Here is a 22,522-nt window from a genome sequence, read left to right as displayed (position 1 = left end):
GCGTGGGGCGCAGTTCGCGGTGTGTGGTAGCCTGGGCAGGGTGACCTTCTGAGGCAGGGACAGCCCTGCTGGCATCAGCGGTGCCCGCGGCAGCCAGAACCCCGCCACTGCTGGCACTTGGTTGTGAGGTGTCGGGTTTGTTTACAAATAACCCGCCGGGGTTGTTTGTTGTGATTTTTTTGTTTTGTTTTGTTTCTCTTTTTGTTTTTTTTTTTTTTGTTTGTTTGTTTGTTTTCCCTCTTATGAGCCTTACGGCTTCTAAAAGCCTCCTTACCGTGCGCGATTTTATGTCTCACAATGAGCTCAGAAAGACTGGTGTATATTCTGATAACTTTTTTTTTTTGTTGTTTTCCTACCCAAAACATAGCTCCTCTTCGTACCTTCCCGGTGCTGGATGGAAGCAAGGCAGAACACACTTGCAGAGCTGAACCTCTTCTGTTGCTAAAGGTATTTGGTTTTTGGCATTGGCAGCCTCCCAGGTTTGGGTGCCCTTGACACTTGAAAGTTTCTTGATGGTGATCTCAAAGGTCTTCCAACTAAAATGATTCTGTGACATTATTTCATGATATGAATGCTCTATCTGTAGTCCCTAATGCTTTCAAAAAGGTGTTTACAGCCGTGAGGAATTTTCTCTCACCTTTCAGTACCTTCCTGGTAACAAATGTTAAAACACTGGTATAAATTTTATGTGACATCAAATGAGACAATGCAGTGGAGTTTAATGACTATTAATTTTAGAGTTGAAAGTCCAGAGGAAGGGAAAACAAAGAAAAATCAGTCGTACTTTAAACTTCACAAACGCTTTAGTTAGATTAACTTCTCTAGACAAGGCTGCTTGCTAATATGGGTGTATGTTGTGTAGCTTTTTTCCCAGTGACAAATGTGATTATCTGAGGGATCGTTTATGGGGTGTGGAGCAAGAGCAGGAAATGCTTATCTTGCATCTGTATGAAATTAAAAGTTGTCTTCTGAGAAGTTTTTCTCTTTGGTTTAGACCAGCAAGGAAGTTGTGTGGGGTTAGAGGAGCTAATTGAGAGACAGTCTTCTAAGAGGTATTGTTGTCAGACATAGAAGAGAGTAAGCAGCTTGCTGTTTAGTAAGTGGCTCTCAGAACTTAACTTAAATTGTGTATCTCCTGAATTTAAAAGTGCTCTGGGAGTTGTTGAAGTTTTAAGTACTTCAGTCAAACTACTATTGCAAGAAGTTTTCTCCTTTGGAATATGTGTGATGGAGTTTAAAATGATTTTGCTGCCAAGTTCCTGCTGCACTGTGCTGGAAACTTAACTATGAACTGTCTGCCAGTGGTCAGTAGCATTAAATATCCTGTTTCACTCTACTGGCTGTGGAAGATGGTTTTTCATGCAATAATCAGTTGTTATTCCATGTTGTTCCTGACAAGGCTCACCACTCATTTGTTTGATAGCCCAGTGAAATACACCCTGTTATATCCTCTCATCCATGTGGCTGTCTTGGAGGCATGTTGTCCTTGAACAAGGACAATTAAAAAGATCACAGGGTGATTTTAAGCCACCTTCAGTTCTAATTTGTTACCCTTGCTTGTTAACTCATAGCTGGGTCAGGACACTTCTGTTGTTTGCCCTTGTCTTTTAAGTGGGGATGATAACAGTTCTTTCTGAATGATAGCTAATGATTTTAAAGAAAGGCATGTGTGCCTGGGGAAATATAGGCAGGCCTTCAGGAGAAGATCTCATGTGCACAGCATGTGTGTTAAAATATGCTGTTTTCTCCTACAGGAGAGGGAAGGGAGTGCTGTGTGCTCTCCTCTCCACTAATGTTCTCCCTGCTTCCCTAGTAGTAATCATGGAGAAGAATTTCAGGTGTTCATTTTAAAATGCTGATGCTCCTGTATATTACTGAGAAGATGTTGGAATGGTTTTAAGTTCCTCTCCCTTCATGGAGAATTCAGCTTAAATGAAACTAAAAGTTTTAATTTAGGTGGGATGAGAAGGTGACTCTGACAGCTAAGGATGAATTGTGGCAAAGCAGTGCAAAGGTGAAGTAAGGGTACTCACTTCTTACATTTGAAATCAATATACTTAATGCAATACACAATAAGTGTAAAATCTGTCTCTTGATTTGACACAGGACTGTCATAAAGAATTGGGCATTCGTCCTCTTCAAATTGTATCTCTCCTGATGTGTAACTTTTACAAGCACAATCAATCACTATGTAGTTACTTAGTAAAGGTAGCTTGGGTTGTTCTGAGCTTCCTGCAACTGGCCAGTTTTTGTAATATGAGTGAGTTCTGTTTCATTATGAGCCACATCTACAGAAATCAAAGTGTTGATGGAGAAGGGAGGGTCCAAGAACAATGCAAGACACTGAGTCGGGAGGAAAATTAGACTGAAGTCTATTTCCATTTTACTTCTTTGTCCCAAACTCTGGATGTCTGAAACTTTAAAGTGGCTTAACTTTTTTGAGTTCTGAGCAGGCATTTTTACATTTGAAATGTGAGGATCATGTGTTTGGAATCAAGGGGTTTGATTTCAGCTGTGGAAAATACTTTCTCGTGCTCCTAGTCTGTTGGACCCTGTTTGGATACCTTTAAGACCAATTTCAAGATATGCTTTCACTTGATACCTTTATGGCTGCAGTCATTGTGCTCTGTCTTGGCAGAGTGTTGATCTGGGTTAGGACTATGATAATTCTTGTCCATTAAGAGTAATTCTGTAACTTATATCTAAAATCATTTGGTTCTCCAATGGTACAACAACAGGAACTAGTGAACACAGTAAATCCCTTCACTGCTTTTGCAAGACAGTTGAAATTAGGGGAGTGCTGGAAATAACACTATACTTTAAAGTTGTAAGGTCTTTAATGCAGGGGTGTGCCCCTGCTGTGTGCTCATGTGAAGCCCAGCACAACAGGTCCTTGCCATGTCTTGAGACCTGAGCGTATATAATGATGTTTATGTGATTTCTGAATGTGTGGCTGTGTTTCTTTTCAGGTGCAGAACAACCTGGCTCAGGCAAGACCAAGTTTTGAAGTGGGTGGTAATACCCAGACTCTGCTTAAACTGCTTTCTTCCATTGAATTCAGACACACAAGCAAGGTATCATCTTAATAGAAAAAGGCACCTGTACTGTGTTCTCCAAGTGCTTCCTGTACGTGTGTGCTTGTCTTCCAAATATACTTTTGCTTCCTTTAGGAAGCAGGTTAGAGTGAGAGGGGAGTCACATCTGGGTAGTGGATTTTGGCATGTGTGTATCTGGAGCGTTAGGAAGCAAGATGAAAGATGATTTGAGGTCTGGATGAATGGAAACGTGTGGTAATTGTTCCTTTTCTTCTTCTCTTGGCTTTGTTTGCAGGTCTTCTTTCCAGCAAGAGGGAAAGGCAGTAACTGCCTTCCCACACAGCCTCTGAATAATGTGTATGTTAAATATTGCCTCAACAGTGAGTTACAATGATGATAATAAAATTCAGGCCTTCAACAAAACTGCAGCTAAGACAGAAACTTGTTCTCTTTTTGCTTACAGTGTGGATTTTGCTGGGTTGCGTTACACTGTGAGCAATAGTCCTAAACTGACTGGAGAAGAACAGATCAGAATTTGAACAGTTCCCTTTTTCTTCAGCTCTTGTCAGACTGCAAGTCAGCCAGTCAGTTCTTGGAGAACAGTCTGATGGCTATGGTCAAGAGGGATGTAAGAAATGCTTTTTATCAAAGATTTTGGTAGTTTTCTCTGAACACCAAGTAGTGTTCTTCTCCTACCTCCCTGCAACTCATCCACAGTGGATTTTAAAGTGGGTGGGCAAGGTGGTTTTGGTGGGAGCAGGTGTTCAGTGCTTGTAAAGTGACAACAGTTAGACATTCATCTTGGACCTCTCGTGCCCATGGGCCGTTTCCCTCCAGAGCAGTTCATCCAGTCTCTGAGCTCTCTGTCTGGCAGGGTGAGCTGCTTCAGAGCCCACAGCGTCCTTGTCACCAGCAGTACTCCTGCAGTGTGCAAAGCACCTCAGCATTGCTTGGATGGTTGGGGCACAGTGTCTTTCAGTGTCACCAGAAACTCTTTGGTTATACAGTCATGGAAAAAAAAAAAGCATTTCTTTGAAAGCTTGAAAAATCTCTAAAGAGTTTGGCTGTGCTGAGGACATTTTCTTGTACTGCCAGCTGTTGCTTAAGTACTTGTTCATTGTAATAAAGTGAGTAATGAGAGGGAAGCTGTGATACCTTTAAAGGAAAAACTGTGTTGGCAGAAGTGAACTACACAGTGATGTGAAGTAGCAGACCAGAACAATAAAAATGTAATACAGCAGACATTTCATATCTTTAGTCAGATAGCAAATTTGGCCAAGACTGTAGGTTAAAAACATTAACTTTTCAGTAATTTGGTTTCTGTATGCAAGAGTAGTAAACTTCCTGGTTTCAGGGAAGCAGTTCTCTGTAATTCAGGAATTGAGTCAGACTAAAGAGAATTGAAATAATGTAGTGAGCTGTTATACAGCTGACTGTAAATATCATAGCCAACTGGCAGAATGCAGGAGTCAGTTGTGAAAAAATATGTCAGCTGTTCTAAGACACAGGATTCACATGCTGGTTTTTTGCTAATTTTTAGTCTATTACAAGCTCTGAAACCGTGATACTTGAAATAGAATAGAACCTGTCAAGGTGTGACTTGGAGAAAGTCAGGTCATTAAAATGACTTGTTTGACACCTTGTGGAAATCCATCAGCTCCTTCAAGCAGAACAGCCCTATCTCTGAGCAGCTTCATGTGTCATTTCAATCCCAGTTCTGAATAACTTCTAAGGCAGGCTGAACTGAAAAAGAGGAGAGCTCTGTAATGCTAGCCTTCTTTTTGTGTTAAAATTTGAAGCTATATGTGTGTCAGTTTGAGTTAAAAAGAAGCTGTTTCTTCAGAAGTTGGGAAAACGTGCTTTTATATTACTGTGTTTAAGAAGTCACATATGACATCCATCATGATGATTTCTGAACACATTCTGCCTAAGACTTGCAAATGAGGGTTTACTGTTGTCAAGGGGAAAGGACTTTCAAAATACGTTTGTCTTAAATTTTCTGGCATGTGAGCTCCAAGTGACACTCACTGTAGCTGTTCCTGACAGATATTGACAAGAAAAATGCAACAGAGTAAAGAAAAAGTATTTCATGGATTGGTAGATTGTTGTGTAATGTTTTCTGCCATGAAGTTTCTCCTGTGTTTTACTGTTTTACTTAGAGCACTTTAGAAACAGTGAAAGGTGGAAAACCTGCTGTTCACAGTCTCTTAAAAGAGAATTGATGAAGTGTTTTTGTCATTCTTGTTTTTAGGGCTTGCTCTTCTTTCATTACCAGTGTTCTCATAATTACACTATTTCTAAGGATTTTGTTTTTTCTGTAGTATGAGATCTTTAATACTGAATTCACTCAGAAATCCTCCTGGCTGTGAAATGTCTTAGCAGCACTTCGCTACTGCCTTGAAGATTTAGAGCTGAGATTTTTAAACTCTTAGGGCCAACTTGGCAGGATGTGACTGGTGTGGTGAAGTGCTCGTGTGAGAGTAGTGTGGAATCATTTAGCCTTTCTGGAGATTGGTTACCTATACAAAGTGTATGGCAATGTTTTTATTTAGGCCTTCAATAACAATATGGGGTTTGTTTTTTTTTTTTGCTTTATTATCTTCCATCAGTGAATTGTTATCTCTGACTAAGCTCTTGTAGTATCTGCAGCTAGTAATGTAGGGGGAAAAAAATTATCTAGATGCCATAAACACTGCTTGCTTTGGAGTGTAAATTATCCACTGATCTGTGGTTTAGAAATGCACATTATGGTTCTGTGAGAAATGGTTTTCTTTCTGGCCATTTGGCAGCATGAACTGACCTAGATTGCTCCTCTGACCTGTTAACTCCTGTGGTTGTGTTTTCTCTGTGTGGTTTGAAACCTCCCCACACCTTCCTGCTGTTTTGAAGGCTCATTTTCTTAAGCTGATTAGAAAAAAATGTATTTCTGAAAGCATAAAATAGCTCAGAGACCAATGCCCTTGGGAGGGCTGTAAATCCTGTCTGGTATCAGGGCATGTGTTCTGTTGTGGGTAGTTCGTGGTGGTTGTTGATGCGATTATTCCTGTGCTTTGTCTTACTGTGCTGGGAGAGGAGGTTTCAGTACAGATGCATTGTTGTTTCCTCCTGGTTTTACATTAGTTCGTCAAACCTCCCCAGAACTATTAATTAGCACCCAAATTGTCTTTTTAGGTTTCCTCTGATATTTAGAGGGGAGGTGTCAGCCTGTGATGAAGACAAGCAGAGAAACTTTTGGATAGATAAGAAAATAAACACACGAGAGCATGTGCTTTTTCTCCTAAAGTAATAGATTGTTAAAGTCACCTCTATGTTCTGCCAGAGATGGTCAGCAGTCAGCCTGTCCCCATAACAGACAGTGGGAAAAGGAAAAAGAAAAAAAGAACCAGAGCCACAGATCACGTCCCTGGGAAGTTTGAAGGTTGGTGGCAATTTATAAGCTTTAAATTGTAGTGGTCTGCTTTGCCTCTGCTATTTTCCTCAGTTTTGTTAGCTAAACATTGCTTTTTGGCAAACATTCTGAGCTGACACTTCTGTTTTTCCTTATCCCCCATCTTCTGGCTTTCAGTCTCTTTTTTTTTTTTTTTCCCTCTTAGTGGTGAAATTTGATGTGGGTTTGGGTGGTTTTGTTTGTTGGGGTTTTTTTTGTTTGTTTGCGTGGGGTTTTATGGGTAGGAACAGTGCCGATGTCAAAATGATTGAATTGTTGTGAGCACAAATAATGTGATGCATTGTAAGTAAAATATAATTCAGTTAGACAAAACTGATCAGTATAAAACTTCTTGCTGGGCAAGTAGCATTGTCCAGGTACATTGCAAATAAAGCTGGTAGCAGCCCTCTAGGTTTAAACCTTAAATTCTTCTAGGTTTAAATGTTCAGATTTAAGTTGTACTTAAAACACTATCTCTGCAAATAGATTTTGTATGATAGGCATGTTTCTGATCAAGGAATGAAATGTTTTCCACCTGAAAAAAATTCTTTCTGAGTTTTACATAAAGACAGGGAAACTGGCTGAGGTCCTAGCAATTGCTGAGATATTAAACGTTTCTTGTATGAACAGACTTGCAATTTTGATGCTGGAATGAAGTTTAATTTTAATTTTTCTGGAATTTGAAAGAGGGAAGTGAAAAATTAAGCATAGTTAGGACTGGCATACCTACTTTAATACTGCATAAATCTGAAGGATGCTTATCAGATAAATAGCTTGTCTTGACATTATTCCCTGAAATGTGTCCTTTCTGCTGGCTTTCTTTGGCAGACTTGTACAAGCTGACTGCTGAGCTGCTTGGTGAGGGAGCATATGCTAAAGTTCAGGGTGCTGTCAGCCTCCAAACAGGGAAGGAATATGCAGTGAAAGTAAGTACAGAGTAAAAGCAGCATCACTTCTGTCTGTAACATGTCTTCTCCCTCCTCATATCTCAGTGAAAACCTGTAACAGAGTGGGTAATAGCAAAACCTTTTAGGAAATTTTTAATGCTTGAAATGAGCCTGTTTTTATAACTGTTGAGATAACCTGTCATCTTAAGTGTTGTGCCTCCAGAGTGAACTGTTGTACAGCTGCAGACAGAAGTCACAAACAGTAAATCACTGTGTGATGTGTGATCTCAGGGCAAGCTTTCCTTTTTCCTTTGGTTTTAGTCCCACCTTTATCTCTTCTTATGAAAGGAGAGGGTGAGTCATTGTACAGCATGGCCTACCAAATAATGCAAGCTTTTTGGTGCTGCTCTGAGTTTAGAGAGCATCAGTTACTGCCACTACTTCATGTAAAGCTGCCTCTTAATTTTAGATAGAGGTGAGTCTTCTGTAATATCATTTTGTTAAGTGTTGGGGCTCACTTACAGATTTGTGGTTATCCTGAGTCCCCCATTTAATTACAAACACAAATAATAGCAGTAGGGAAGCTTTATGTTCAATATTATTCAAAAACCATAGGCACAACATTTTAATTGCCTTTAAAAGTATGGTTCTATAGATGCTATAATTTTGTCTGTACTTCATAAAATTGTTGAAGTTGCAAGTCTGAAATAAACAAACCACTGCATTCTGAATTTGATGTGATCAAATACCAAGTCCCATGAAGTATCAGTGAATGGTTGCCTGTTCTGCACCAGAGAAGTCAGGGTGTAAAAATAAGACACTGATACTGGATGTAGATGGTGGTGATACTTGTGGTAATGTCACGAGCTTTCAGTTTACGTAGCAATCATTCAGTCTTGGCCTCTGTGGAAAGCCCTCGTTCTTGTCCCCTTTCAGCCTGAGGACTGTGTGAAGGAAGGTGACTTCTGAAGGGCTCTGAGACTGAATGTATGTTTTCTTTAATACATTTAGCTCTATTATTGGGTCTCCATAAAGTTTGCACTATCAACCAAACTCTTGTTTTGTAGTGAATTTGGTACCTTTTGCTTAAATGCTTATAATGACAAATCTCTTCTTTTCTGGCTGTTCAGTGTCTGATGTGACTCGAATCTATTTTTATTAGAACTCAAAAGGATATCCTGTTCTGCACATTGCAGAGTTAAAATGATGCAAGAAAAAGCTTGTGGTAACTGGTCAGTGGCTGTGTAACATGTGAATTTAGTTCCTTTCTTCTCTTCCTGTCCCGATTTCTCTTGTCATTCGAATGCCTTCCAGAGCTCTGCTGACTCTACCCTGCTCTGTAAATAAACACCAGTTGAGAAATTAAACAAACAAAAGTGGACTATTTATCTCTGGTGGGCATACCTGAGATCCAAACCTTGGAGCAGTTACCTAATTCCAGAGCTACATGCATAGTTCCTGCAGTCATTTTTCAAATATGAGATCTTAACTCTTTTCACAGATCATTGAAAAAAATGCTGGGCATAGTCGGAGTCGGGTTTTTCGTGAAATAGAAACGCTATACCAGTGTCAGGGTAACAAGTAAGTGTAGTTCTGTCTTTGTTTCTTTAAAGTATCTTAATTATTTTTTTTTCTAATTTTTAAGCCTCTTATGTGTGGCGTGGTTAGAACCTTTGCAGTGGTCTCCTTAAAAACGATTGAAATTTAGACTTGACCTATTCAAAATAAGAATTTTCCCTTCTTTTACCTGTGGAATTTAGGGCAACTATTTACAGATTAAAATTTATATAACTCAATTAGCAGCCAGGTCAGTGTAGCCTGGATGTGTCTCAGTGATGAGTGGCTTTTGTCCAAATGAGGAATTAACATTTTGACTCTCTCCCCTGCGATTTCACCATCAGCAAAAGCTGACCTGATAGCAGCTGCTTTTGAAAGGAGGTCTTGCCATACCTTTCCCTAATGTGTGGCTCATCCTTCTCTCTGTGTCAGCCTTTCTGCCTTTGCACTGGAACTCTTAGATCAGCCAAAAGCTAATTTGGTTCTCATTTTGATGTGTGCTGACTTCATGTAGCCACAGGATGAAGCAACTTTAAAGCTGCTACTCGTGTCTGAGGAGTGGGTAAAACTGTGCAGGCACTGGCAGCGTGCTCTGAGAGCTCTGTGATGAGTTTAAGCCAATTCTGAAGCTACTTTTAGGTGTGGCTGTTAATCTAGAATGTATACAACAGCTGTTATCTGTATTACAATTGTGCAGCTTAATTGAGCCTTTTTTGACAAATTCATAACATAACGTACAGAAATAATTTAAAACCAAACTTGTTTACCAAACTCATGGGTTTTTGTTGGGCTGTAGAGGAGCAGATTATGTCTGTTCTCTTGTGAGGTTAAGAGCATATGGTTATCCACTACATAACTGATGTAAAGCTCATGTAAAACACATGCAGAATTTGGGTTTTGTATGTACTATTAAGTGTAGAAAATTCTGACTTACACGTTTGACATTCTCAAGGAAACATGGGATGTTTGTGCTGCAAAGACTTTACGTGAGCTGAACAGGAGTTAGTCTAAAAATGGCAACTAAGGTGCTGGATTTAATAACCTGTTGGCAGATGCCTGTCTCCTTTGAGCCCTGTGTGTTTTGCTTTGTGATTTCCAGAGAGAAAGAATGCCAATATAATTTTTATTTTTTTTATCACTGCCTTCGACACAAATGTAATGTTTTAAATTATTAAATACAACCTATTACCAATTATCTTCCTGTCAATTGAGCAGCAGCAGAATCTCACAATCCTGTCTGATTTTGGTGTTTGGCCTGTTTCCTGCACTTAAATTTCAGTGTGAGTTGGAAATGTGGTTTTAATGCCGTGGGCAACCAAAGCAACTTGTTTAACTAGAACTTTTATTTTTGATTACTTCTGGCACTTCCTAATTATCCATGCTGAAACTCTTTATTTCTGTGTGTGCACTCACTGCTTGTTTCTTCTATTTCCCTTTTTTTTGTTGTTGTTTCTTTTTTTTTTCAAGGAACATTTTGGAGTTAATAGAATTTTTTGAAGATGACACAAGATACTACCTTGTCTTTGAGAAGCTGCGAGGAGGTACTGTGCCTTTGTTCATTGAATCATTTTAGTCCTGTTTGTCTCAGTGTTTTAGAGAAGCAAGTAAAGAGCTTTTTTTAAAATGCTTGAGAATTTGAAGACAAGAAGTAGAGGAAACATTATACGAAGCTCAAAGTGTGGTTACTCTTGAATATTGATGGGTCTGGTCATGCATTTGCAATCCCTTTCTGTAGTTAAGTGATGGAAATGTCAGCTCTGGTAAAGTGGAAGGTTTGAAATATGGTTAGTAGGTACCAGACCCTTCAGGCAAGGGGAGACACATAGTATGTCAGGTATTATGCATTTTCCCTTCATGTAGAATTGACTCCTTTTGCTGAAACTCGTGGAGCACTGTTAGGAAAATCATCTTGCTCCTCCCTGGGGTTGCTGTAATTGTGCTTGTGGGTGTTTGAGGGCCCATCACCTGAGCAAGAGTGGTCACTGAGCTCCAGCACTTAACACTCACCTGGGGAATGAGAAACCTGCATCAAGCACTTCATGGACTTTCTCACATTTGTCTGCATTGAGTATAATTACAGTACCCACTAATTGCATGGCTGTGCAAGACCATGAGTTAAGCATGGCCAACCCTTCAAAGAAAAACAGAGCTTCTAAAGGAGTGCAGTTCTGTCCTGAGAACATCGTCTATTGTCTCTGGTCAAGAAGGTTTTCAGTAGCAAACTGTGCAACAAATAAAAATTCTTTCTGCATAGATGGAGAACTGTTTTTAAAGGAGTAAGACTGGTGTTACTTACAGTGTTAGAGCATAATTTGGGCTTTTCATTTTCAACTTTGCCTTCCTGTAGCTTTGGTAACCGAAGGAGTTCTGCTCTGCTTTTATCTGAGTTCAGTTCTCTATGATATGCAGAATCCCTTTAATGTCCTTGTCTGACAGCATTTTATAACTGAAAGAGTTAAAATCCAGCTGATTATACTGAACTTGTATGACTTTAAAGTGTTCCCCCCCCTTTTTTTCCCTCTAAAATGTGTTTTGGGAAGTGCTATGTAATGTTTTCTCTGAATGCTGGAGAGGTGGGAACAACCGTGGCAGGAGTGCCCTGCTATTCTTTCTTTGTGAGAATTCTCTATGTGGGCTGAATATAAAGTCAGTAGAATATGTTTCCATTGATATTGATATAATTCTTATCTGAGAGAGTTTGGACATCAGGTCTATTCACAAAGGTAATTTGAAATAAACCTGCTGAGTGAAATGAGCACTTCAGGTGGCTCAGGATTGTTTCCTGCAAAGTGTGGGGTCTTTTCCACAGGGATGGAAACATTGAAAAACTGTTACTGCTTTCTAAAGGTTCAAAGAACAACTGTACCAGAAAAACCCTTTGAAGTCTGTACTTTAAGAAATCTTTAGCAAAAAAGAAAGTGGGTTTTTTTGGCAAGGGAAACTTTTTATATTTGAAATCTAATAACCAGATGTAAAGGGGCCTTCCTCCGCCCATCTGACACAGTAGTCATCTCTCTTCTTTTTGACTGTCTTTCCTTTTCCTTTCTGAATCCTTGCTGAGGAGGAGTGGCAGTAGCATTGATGTTATAAGAATAGGAATTACCCAATGGGATATTTTCTTCCACATCTAGAACCCAAGAATAAAAATGAAATCACCTGAGAGAGAAAATGTTTCATGTACTGGGGCTAATAATAAGTGGCAGTTACTTCTTGAATTTCTCTGCCTGATTGCTTTTACAAAATACCTCTCTCAGTAAGAAAATGAAAGGCAGTAGTAAGGCTATTTAGGGGTCTTGGATCTCTGTGGGCTACACATAATCAGTTTTTTAAAGACATTTTTAATCTTTTGAGAAGATTGAATGAATTCACTTAAGGCAGATAAGGAATCAAACCTCCCTTTATTCTTTGTTAAAGAGACACCAGTGGGGCTCTGCCTGCAAGCTACCAGCCCTTCACTGTGTTCCAATTAGAGATGTCCTTTGTCAGATTTCATATCCTTGGGCAAATTTTCCCTTAAGTCAGTGTGTGAGCCTTGCCTTGATGTCAGTGGGAAATTTGAATGTGTATTTAAAGGCTGAATCTCTTTTTAGTTTGATGCTGTTGAGGCACAAAATGTGTGTACTTGACTTTCAGGGCAGGGTTTCAATGGTGACAAAATGAGGAGAGTTTGACTGAGCATGGCCACCCGTGACCTGGGGTAGGTTGGGTTTTGCTGAAGTGCTCATGTACCTCCTTAGCTGATGTTTGAGTTTTACTAGGACTATTGGCAAGTCTCTACTGTCCCAGTGTGTGGAAAACAGACCAGTCATGTGCTGGGGCAGTAAAAAATGATTACCTCTCATGCTGTGCTTCTACTAGAGAGCCACACTGTTTCAAAATTGTGTTCTAGCACACTTAAGTGTTGAAGCTGCTCAGTTGGACCTTTTTCTTCTTAGTCATTCCCCTGTTTGGTCCTCAGAAGTTGCCTGCTGCGAAAGGCTGTTACAAAATATGAGAAATGAGGTTATGGCTCTGTGATACTTGGAACTAGTTCAGGATTCATGCTGAGGTTTTCCCATTCACCTGTTGCTCTGACAGGTTCAATCCTGGCCCATATACAGAAGAGGAAGCACTTCAACGAGCGAGAAGCCAGCAAAGTGGTGAGAGACATTGCCTCTGCTCTGGATTTTCTTCATACAAAAGGTAAGAGGAGGCTGCCTCCCTCCTTACTAGTTGGTATTGTACACTTAGGTTATGAAGCACATTTACCTGTAAGTAGTCAGCCTTTGCTAGCAGCAATGCCAGATGACTTAAGCTGTTTTACTCTATAATATTATTTTCATAATGTGGTATTTTAAGTAATTGCCTGTGTTAGGATGGTATAGGCTTTTCAAAAAGAAAAGTTAAATCAGCATCCAGGGAGAATTAATATTAGGGTTGAGTTTGTTTGCTTGTTCTTGTAACCTAAGCCACCATGTAAAGGTTATTCAAAAGGGAGCTAATGTTCTTTTTAATTTCCTCCTCTTTCAGGTTTACAGAGATACTTTGCTGTATTTATTCAGACCTTCTGCTGGTTACAAGACCCATTTGTTTACAGTAGCTTTTGGTCTCCACATTTAGACCCCCCCACTGTTAAATTGAGAGACCTACAGTGAACCCCATAGTCCTTGTTTGAAGCTGTCCTCATTTCGTTTGGAATTTGCTTAGATTTAAAAGCAATTCTGTTTGTAGAAGGTTTTTTCATGTTAAAGTGTTTTCCTCCTGCTTTTTCTACTTGAGAGTACTTTTGTTTCATTTCAAAATTCCTGTGTGTTATGGTCATCCCAGAGTATATGTTTGTGTTCGGTGTGATGGATCCCTTTGAAGCCTTTCCTATGTCATGATTATTTGGCCTTGCAGCTTCACTTAATGTCACAGTGACTCCCTCTGAGTAGAATGGCATGTAGTTGGAGACTATGTTTATTGGCTATTTGTTTTGATACATTTTTTTTCTCCTCCTGTATTTTGCCATTCTGATTAGACAGGTAGATCTCAGCAGATCTGCATTTGCTGCCTAAGTTATTTAATACTGGCCCCAGTTCCATGAATGTTCAGTTGCAGTCTGTGCTTGTATGTCACAGGACTGCTTATGTGCTAAGTTGGAATCACAGCACTGGTACCTCAGCAGGTTGAACCCATTTAGAAGAAAAGTGTAGCAATGCATAGGGAATAAAGTGGTAAACCTGAGAAATATGGATCTTGTCACATGTTGTGACTGTTAGGAGAAGTTAGTTTGAATGTGAAATCAACCTTAGTTTGGACTAAGATTTTTGGTAATCTTCATAGCCTGTCTATGTGATAACTCAGCTTTAAATCTTCAGAGAAGGTACTCTTTGAATACCTCTGTTTAGAAGATTTTGACTTTGAGATATGGGGCAGATAAGGAACATCAAACTTAGGCTGAACCTATAGAGAAATTCTTATTGGATGTGTTAGGGTTTCTTAATAGCTGAAAGTCCAGGTACCCTGTTCAAGGAAGTTTAACATTGACTCAGCTAATACCTTTCTGTAGTTCTCTCTCAGGTTTTAGTTTTAATTCCCCTTTCCCCAGACAAGACAAGAGTGATTCATTAAAATGGCTGTAGAGCAGCAATCTGCCTTCTTGTTTTTTGCTGTGAAGTGGGGCAGAGGGGACATGGCTTGCAGAATGGGCTACAGCAACGTCCCCTTTCATTTTCTTGTTCTCGTTATGGTTCTTCCGTGTGACATTAAAATAATTAGTAAGTAGCACACAGAACACTGAAGTAAACAGGAAATTAAAGCAGCTTTATTGCACAGCTTAATGGTGAAGTGCTACAGCTAAATGCTTTAAAAAAAAAAAAATTGAGCGAGGACAACTAATTCTTTTGCCAGGGGTAGTTTAAAACTCAGCTGGATGATAATGCTGCCTTACACCCACTTGGGACGTGTGTGCTTTATTGCTAATAATCCGCTGGAGGAGTGTTTGAAGGCAGTTGTTTTCTCAGTGCTGCGTGCAGCAGCGAAATAAAATGTTACATAATCGGGCATTTGAATTCACACAACGATACAAAAAGATGTTTTTGGCAAGCCAAGCCAACTGTTGGGGAGTTTTGTCAGCCTTGTTGCTGTAAATGTCAGCACAGGCCATCTTGATGGATTCATTTTGCCGTCTTCTGTGCCGGAGCAACGTGAGCTGCGTCATTAGGAACGCTCCAATTCCTTTCCTGTTATGTTTGAAGTCATGTCTTGTGGACTGTGCTCAAGAAAAGACATTAAGAACTCCCTCACCTAGAGTTTGATGAGATTTTCTTTCTCGTACTCTGAAGTAGTATGAGGTGTGCTTGGAGTGTAATTTTTTAAATCAAGGCTAGAGTGCAGTTAAATTACAGCCAAGTTGCTCATTTGATTTGATTTTTTTTGCCTCTCATTTTCTACCTTCCACTTAAATGGAGAACTACCAGAAATTGTGTGTTTAGGCATTTGAAGAACTGCTTTGACAACACAGAACCACCTTTGCATGTGAATTACATGGATAACTTTGTGCTTCCCTCTTAGGTTTGCCTATTCTGATAGCAGATGAATGAGGAGGCCCTTTGGTTGTTTACTTTTAGCTTTTCTTCTTCATCTCCAACTGAACCTTTAATTTTTCTTTTCCTTCAGCAGTGAGTGTGTATGTCAAAGGGATATTTTCATCTGGGAACTCGGGGGGTTTTTTTGTGGGGCAAAATGTCTCAAATATTGTCTGTGCTGGTAGGAGTTCAGCAAACCACCAGTTGATCCATCTGGAAAGAAGGACTTTAATGTAAAAGGCACAAAAATCTTTTGATTAAACTGTGTAAACAAGTAAACTTTCCTACAGGTTAGTCATCTTAATAATCTGGTTTTAATTAACATAATTAATTTGGGCTAAGCCAAGAAGTTCCAGTGTTAGCAGGTTCTTATTTGCTTGACAGACTCTCATGTGCAGTTAAGTATGATAAAGGTATAGCAGGATACAACAGTGACTTTTAACAGATACAATTAAATTATTATATTTAAGAGGGCAGGTGTGTGTAGCATGCTCAGACCTAGAATACTTCCCAGGCCACCTTCTAGTAAAGAGAAGTTGTGAGAAATAAAACAGCAGAGTATCCTCTCTGATATACATTTGTACTCTCTGTTTAGGTATTGCTCACAGGGACCTGAAGCCTGAAAACATCCTGTGTGAATCTCCAGAAAAGGTGCTGCTCTGGTCTCTTAACCTTCTGCTGTGTTTTTTTTAACTTGGTTTCCAAAAACAGTCCTTGTGTCTTTCTCTTCTTGAAAACTTTCGAACTCATTATTGAACGTCAACGAAATGTAACAGAACTGAAGCTTAAAAGAGACTAAATTCTTCTTTGAGCTGTGAAAATGTCAACATCTGGCTGAGAGATAAAAAGCCAACTGGCCTTAGAGGGGTCATGGCAATTACAGCATATCACCTCATCTGTTCTGAGCCACTGCCCACATGGACAAGCAACATTTGCAGGGCAGCTGGTCACATTATTTGACCAGTTCCCAAAGTGCCCTGGTGTGTACTGGCACTTGCCTAACCAAATAAAAAAATAATGCAGCAGGATCAGATGCTGGCAGTGTGGGCAGAGGAGGTGAATGGAATGAGTGGAAGATAGCTGTGAGAGACTGGGTTTCATTAGATACTTGTGTTCTGTCCTAGGATCTTCCACTTTCTACATGGGATATTCATATATATTGCATTAATAACAGTCTTCCTGACCTGTTATTGTTTTGTCTTTTAGATATCACCAGTAAAAATATGTGACTTCGATCTTGGTAGTGGGGTGAAGCTGAACAGTGCATGTACTCCAATAACTACTCCTGAATTAACAACGCCGGTGAGAGGCCTGCTGTGGCTTTGTGCTTTTTTGGTTTTGTTCTACAATAAACCAATTTTTCTTACCTCCAGAGGAGAGCTTCCAAAGGGCTTACTGCCACTACACCCAGTGGTAGATAGTTCATTTCAAGTGAGTGTGTACATGTGATAAATACTGTCTTGCTTTCCCAGTCATAGAACAAATATACAGAAGCACAGGAGCTCACCTTATTAATTCTCCTGTTGGCCAACAAGGGACACGTTGGTCCTGCTCATCCCTTACACAATCAAATGAGGAAGCTTTTCATGCACACTTTTTGTGTGCTTATGGACAGAGTTTGAACCCTAGGTTTGTGTTCATTTCCCCATGTTTGGGTTCTGTAGCTCAGACCCATGAGCTAAGGGGAATGCAAGCTCTATAATCAGTGTGTGCCTTTATAATACACTTTAGTTTGAAAAACTACAGTCCTATGCTTTTATCATTACTGTGAAAGAAAAATCTGACAGTGTTCAGGAGTCTTACAGAAATCACTGCCCGTGATACACTTGTTTACTTTCTGGAAATTCTGATAACTAATGGAGAAGATCTAAAAACCTGAAAGATGTAAATTAATATTTTGACCTTGTATTAGAGGATCCTAGTCATATGGAACAGGTAATGATGCTGCTAAAGAACAGTAGGAACTCCTTTGCCTTCTGTTAGGTCTCTGCAAACACATTTGCACCTGAAATGTGTTAATTTTTTCCTGTGCTCACAAAATGTTTCAAAGCTCTTGGCAACTCCTTAGCAGGAATGCATCAACTGGGACTTGGCTTAACAAAATCAGACCAGCAGTGAAAGGTAGCAGTAAACTTCAGTAGTCTCTGATGACTGATTCTGCTTTTAGACCAGTCCAGTTGGAATAAAGAGAGAATGATAAACCTGAGTCTTGTTTCGATGTGACCCTCCCTTTGAAAAGTTGCTTGAATTCGGTTTCCTAGTGTGGGTCTGCAGAATACATGGCACCTGAAGTGGTGGAAGTGTTCATGGAGGAGGCCACGTTCTATGATAAGCGGTGTGATCTGTGGAGCCTGGGAGTGATCCTGTACATCATGCTCAGTGGTTACCCCCCTTTTGTGGGCAACTGCGGCACAGACTGTGGCTGGGACAGAGGAGAAGTCTGCAGAGTTTGCCAGGTGAAATGTGCATGTCCTGGGCATGTGGGGAGAGCAGAGTTTGCCTGTGAGCATAGGGTGTAAGACTTGCCATAACGGCAGCAATGGAGAGCTGTGTCTGTGACCCAGGCAGTTATCTGGGACGTGATCTGTCACTGACAAGTGAGGGTGGTAATATAGAAGCTGAGGGATGTCATTTTCCAAAGTAAAGTCGGGCAACTGCCTCTCTTTCCTCCTGTTGTGAGATCTCAGAGCTTCTCCTCATCCTCTCCCCCACCCTGCAACCCTCCTGTGTTCTGTAATCCTTGATCTGGTTTATGGTTGATGAAGGTTGAGCCCCAGGAGAGTCAGCATGCAGGGCCTGAACTTATTCTTTCTAAAACCTGAGTACTTCAGTTGCCCTCTTATGAGGGAGATCAGGAGGGGGAAGGTGTTTTCAGCACACAGTGTATTGTGTCCATCTTAGGATGCTCTGAATCATTGTGGAGCTGCCTGTCGCTCTCCATTGCCTCCATAAGGAGACGATGGTTTCAGTTTGCACCCTCCATCTGAGGAGTCTTCTGGTTACGTTGTATTTCAATTAAAAAAAATTTTCCATCACTAGAACAAGCTTTTTGAGAGCATCCAGGAAGGCAAGTATGAATTTCCTGACAAGGACTGGTCGCATATATCCTCTGAGGCCAAAGATCTCATCTCAAAGCTGCTGGTTTGTGATGCCAAAGAACGACTTAGTGCTGCTCAAGTCTTGCAACATTCGTGGGTTCAAGGAGTACGTATTCCCCTTCATCTTATTTTAAGTGTTATTCTTCTTGCAAAGTGACAAACAAGCTGTTCTCTGAACTTCTAATAGATCCATTGTGTGTTTTAGTGCTTGTATCTTGATTAATTAAATGATACACAGCGGCTTTATTCTTTCCATGTGGCAAATATTTGGTTGAGTCTGTCAACCTTTAAGTGTTTGGTTTGGGTTTTCTTAATTATTGCTTTGTGCATTTTAAATGGATTTCTTGTGAATACCAAGCTTTGCAGTACACAGATTATTATGTTACTCTTTAATACAGGAATGCAGAATGCTGGTAGATACAGTTTTATAAGAACAGCAGTGTCCTCTTTTGCTTCAGTTTCCTGTTCAGGAAAGAAGGAATAGACCCTCTGGAGGGCTTCTAAAGCTGTAGTCTTGTACCTGCAAGCTGTGAAATCATCTTGTGAGGGGAAACAGATTATGAAATACGTTTTTTAAACAAACAGGGATTTGTAAGCCCATGGTAAATTAATTTATGTGCAATATCTGTTAGTTGTAAAGATTTGGGGAATTACCTGATTTGTCACTCTCTTGGGAAAGCTTTCTAATATGTAAGTAACTTTTCTTAACTGCTTCTTCTAGCAGGCTCCTGAAAGGGGATTGCCTACCCCACAAGTTCTTCAAAGGTGAGATTCATTTTCTGTAAATTTGGTCAGGAATAATTACTGAAAGAATGGATGAGAGCTAGGAGTTGACAAATCGGGGGTTAATATCCCTGATTGAGAATGGAACTTCCCAAATGTGCAGCAGTAATTTTGTTAAGAGCATCAGAAATATTGAAGCTCGGAATTTTCTTTATGATCTAATCTTGCTTGTTTGTGGGGAAAGCATTAGAGGGGATTCCTGCAGTGCAGTGTGAATCTTAGACAGGAAATAATGATGCTTTTGGCAGTTTGCTGCCCAGGAGGGGGAGAAAAAGGCATAAAGGCGTGTGTTATCCAAAGAGACTTTCTGATGGGTGAATAACCATCATAAACAGACTTGGATCCGACTTTCATTGTACTTGGTGGTAATCACAGCATCCATAACTGTGAGCAGGACAAGCCTCATTTGAAGTGATTTGATGGCAGATTCTGTTTGCCAGGGAGCCTGAGTCACACATCTCTATTTCAATGTCTGCCATTTGTGATTCTAGGTGGTTCTTCCCGTCAGAAATGTATTTCCTCAAGCCACAGGTGTAGTTGTAGTGGTCCTGCAGTCCTCTGAAGAATGACAACAGTGTTGCCCCATAAGCCCATCCTTGGATAACACATAGAAATTAATCACGACATCTCAGGTGGCTTCCTGGGTTTTACATTGGAAGTCCTTGGCAGAAGGAGGACTGGAACTGTGGCTGTTTCCAAAACCCCAGAGTGTTTGTCTTGTATTGCTGTTCCTCTCAGTGAGGATAGATGCAAATATTAAGTGGTCATTTTGCCTGCTGTGTTCGATGTTTCCACAGGAGAAACAAACCTGCTGGGAAACGGCTATTCTGGTGTGAGAGTAACCAGGTGAAGTGACTTGGGCCTGTGCTGTAACTGCTTCCTCCTTTTCCCTTGGCAGGAACAGCAGCACAAAAGACCTGACCCTCTTTGCTGCAGAGGCCATAGCCCTGAACCGCCAGCTGTCTCAGCACGAGAGCGAGCTCAGCGCGGAGCAGGACGGCGTCACCCACGCCGTGTGCTCCATGAAACTCTCCCCTCCCTCCAAGTCCCGCCTCGCCAAGCGCAGGGCAATGGCACACGCCACCAAAAACAGTGACTTCCAGCCAGTTCCTCATAAAGCCTTCTGAACTCCTCTCCTGCTGCAGAGGGCAAGATCAGTCTGTGTTCTTATTTGGATTTTCAGCGTTGGTAAAAGCTTCTCCGCTCCTGACACTTTGATTAGAAGCTCGCTCTTGTGGTGTGACTTGTAACTTTAAGGGGACAGCTTTTTATGGGAATGTTTTTTGCCTGTCAGATTTAGTGCATTAAGATAATTTAACTGATCTTTTTAAACTGCAGAAGATGGGTTTGCTGCTGTATTATCTGAGGTGATAAATGACTAAGTTTTCCTCATTTTCTTCTTAGAAGAGCACACTTTAAAATGCAAACTTGAAAACATCAGGAAATAAAATGCTTTGCCTAGCAGAGCATCAAGCCTCTCCCTGCCAATGGCTGCTCTCCTTGATGGCACATCCTGAAGGTGCTGCTGTTCCTGTCAGCAGCAGGGACTGTTTTCAACCAACAGTGCCCCTCTCTCTTTCTGTAGACTCAGGAAACGAAGGTGGTGACCAGGTGGATCTCTGTCTGCATTACCTTTACTGGGCTTAAATTGCATGAGTATGATACTGTAAAGATGCAAGGATTGCTCAGGCTTCTAGAGATGAAGAAGACGGAGTAGTTTTTTATGTTGTTGATTGACTGTGTGTCAGCATGTGGAGTGAAAACTGGGAGGAGTGGGGTTTTTATCTATCTCTTTGCTCTTAACTAAAATGTGCTCCATATCATCTCTTTTTTCATTTTCTGGGGTTTGTTGTTCATTATGTCCCCGTCAAACAGTTACATTCTTAATTCTGATAACCACAGTATAACAGACTGTTTATGTAACAGTTTACATTTACTATTAGGTGGGTTTTTTAATATTCATGTGGGGTTTTATTATATTAAGGCTATCCTAAGTTATACTTTCCTTTCTGTAAACTTGTATTTCTTGGTGACCTTTTATGTGTCCTGCCTGGGCTTCCTAATGTGAATGGACAGAGTTCAGTGAATTTTGGTGTGTGAATAATTTAGAAATGCCAAATGCAGTGGTACATCTGTACAAAAACGTTGCTGCAGCCGTTGCGTTCTGCTTCCTGCAGTGATCTCAGGCTGGGTGTCTGGATTTGTGCTCCCAGTTTTAGGACTGTGGTGCACTGGGAGTCAGGAACAATTTGGAAGGGTTCTGGCTGAAAAGCTGAAGATTTTGAGTGACCAAGGGGAGGTGTCCATGGAGAAGGATGTGGATGTTGAGCACTTTCTAAAACATAAGCTGTGAAAACTGGGCCACTAAGATGCCCGACATGATGCACCTTAACTTGCCAGCCCTTTCTGAAACCCTTTGCCAGGGCTTTTTGTGCAGAGAGGTGAGGAGGAGGCTCCCAGGTGCCAGCACAAACCCCCCCCAAGCAGAATGAGAAGGAATAAAGTAGCAGATGCAACAAGCACTTGGAAATTGAAAGGTCAAAGCTGAATGTCTTTGCATGGCCTATTCAGAGTGGTTTTACATTATCTTTTATCAGTGTGCATATGGCTATTTTTATACAACAGGCTGTATTTTGTGACTAATATTAACGTTGTTATTTAAAAGTTTTTATACATTGTGCCAGTCGAAAAATTATGAAATGTATTTTGCTTTTTTTATTAAAATGCTCTAAGTTATGTATTTAACACATTTGGCAGTTTCGTGTGGTTTTTTCCTCTTAATTTTTGGTTCCACAGAAAAAAAGGTAATTATTTCTCTGTGTGACATTGGATTTAAGACAATTTAAGTCTCTGAAGACTAATCATACCTCCCTCTTCTATTGATTTGTCAGTCTCTGGTCTCCGATGGTAAAATGAAGCTGTGACTGCATGGAGGGGGCTGAAAGGGAACCTGTGATCCTTTTTACCTTCAAAAGAGATGAGCTAACTGAGTTCAGGAACTTATCTGCACTGTTACATTTCATGTTCTTCCCTTTGATTTCTGCATGGAGCAAAAATCCTGAAGCTTGGCCAGGAGCAGTGGTACGATGCAAAGTACTCTTGGATGGAGGCCTGAAGCCTTTGAGACTGCAGAAGTCTCAGCAGCACCATTAGCATGGAAGTGGGAAAAAGGGACTGCTTGCCCAGG

The 22,522-nt window shown here is 40.5% G+C and overlaps 1 protein-coding gene across 4 annotated transcripts; it reads left to right on the top strand.

The window, feature by feature from the left end:
* The first annotated feature begins 121 nt into the window (after positions 1-121).
* MKNK1 (MAPK interacting serine/threonine kinase 1) lies at positions 122-22,080 on the top strand. 4 transcript variants are annotated; one of them, XM_051795947.1, is made up of 14 exons: positions 128-447; positions 2,970-3,074; positions 3,331-3,392; positions 6,355-6,453; positions 7,291-7,388; positions 8,851-8,930; positions 10,374-10,447; positions 12,984-13,088; positions 16,050-16,105; positions 16,661-16,756; positions 17,716-17,910; positions 18,494-18,658; positions 19,274-19,317; positions 20,234-22,080. In XM_051795947.1, exons 4-14 carry the CDS (start codon positions 6,357-6,359, stop codon positions 20,460-20,462), a joined length of 1,239 nt encoding a protein of 412 aa, XP_051651907.1. In that variant the 5' UTR covers positions 128-447; positions 2,970-3,074; positions 3,331-3,392; positions 6,355-6,356; the 3' UTR covers positions 20,463-22,080. The 4 variants fall into 4 exon arrangements, with proteins under 4 accessions (XP_051651915.1, XP_051651907.1, XP_051651897.1 ...); XM_051795955.1 differs by lacking the exon at positions 3,331-3,392 and having other exon boundaries at positions 122-447; positions 19,277-19,317; XM_051795937.1 differs by lacking the exon at positions 3,331-3,392 and having other exon boundaries at positions 6,207-6,453.
* The last annotated feature ends 442 nt before the right edge of the window (positions 22,081-22,522 follow it).

Source organism: Manacus candei, unplaced genomic scaffold (assembly GCF_025592945.1).
Source record: "Manacus candei isolate 608988 ecotype Guabito, Panama unplaced genomic scaffold, ASM2559294v1 h1tg000005l, whole genome shotgun sequence".
NCBI lineage: Eukaryota > Metazoa > Chordata > Aves > Passeriformes > Pipridae > Manacus > Manacus candei.
Note: the sequence above shows the minus strand (reverse complement) of the source record. Positions and strands in the feature narration are given on the sequence as shown.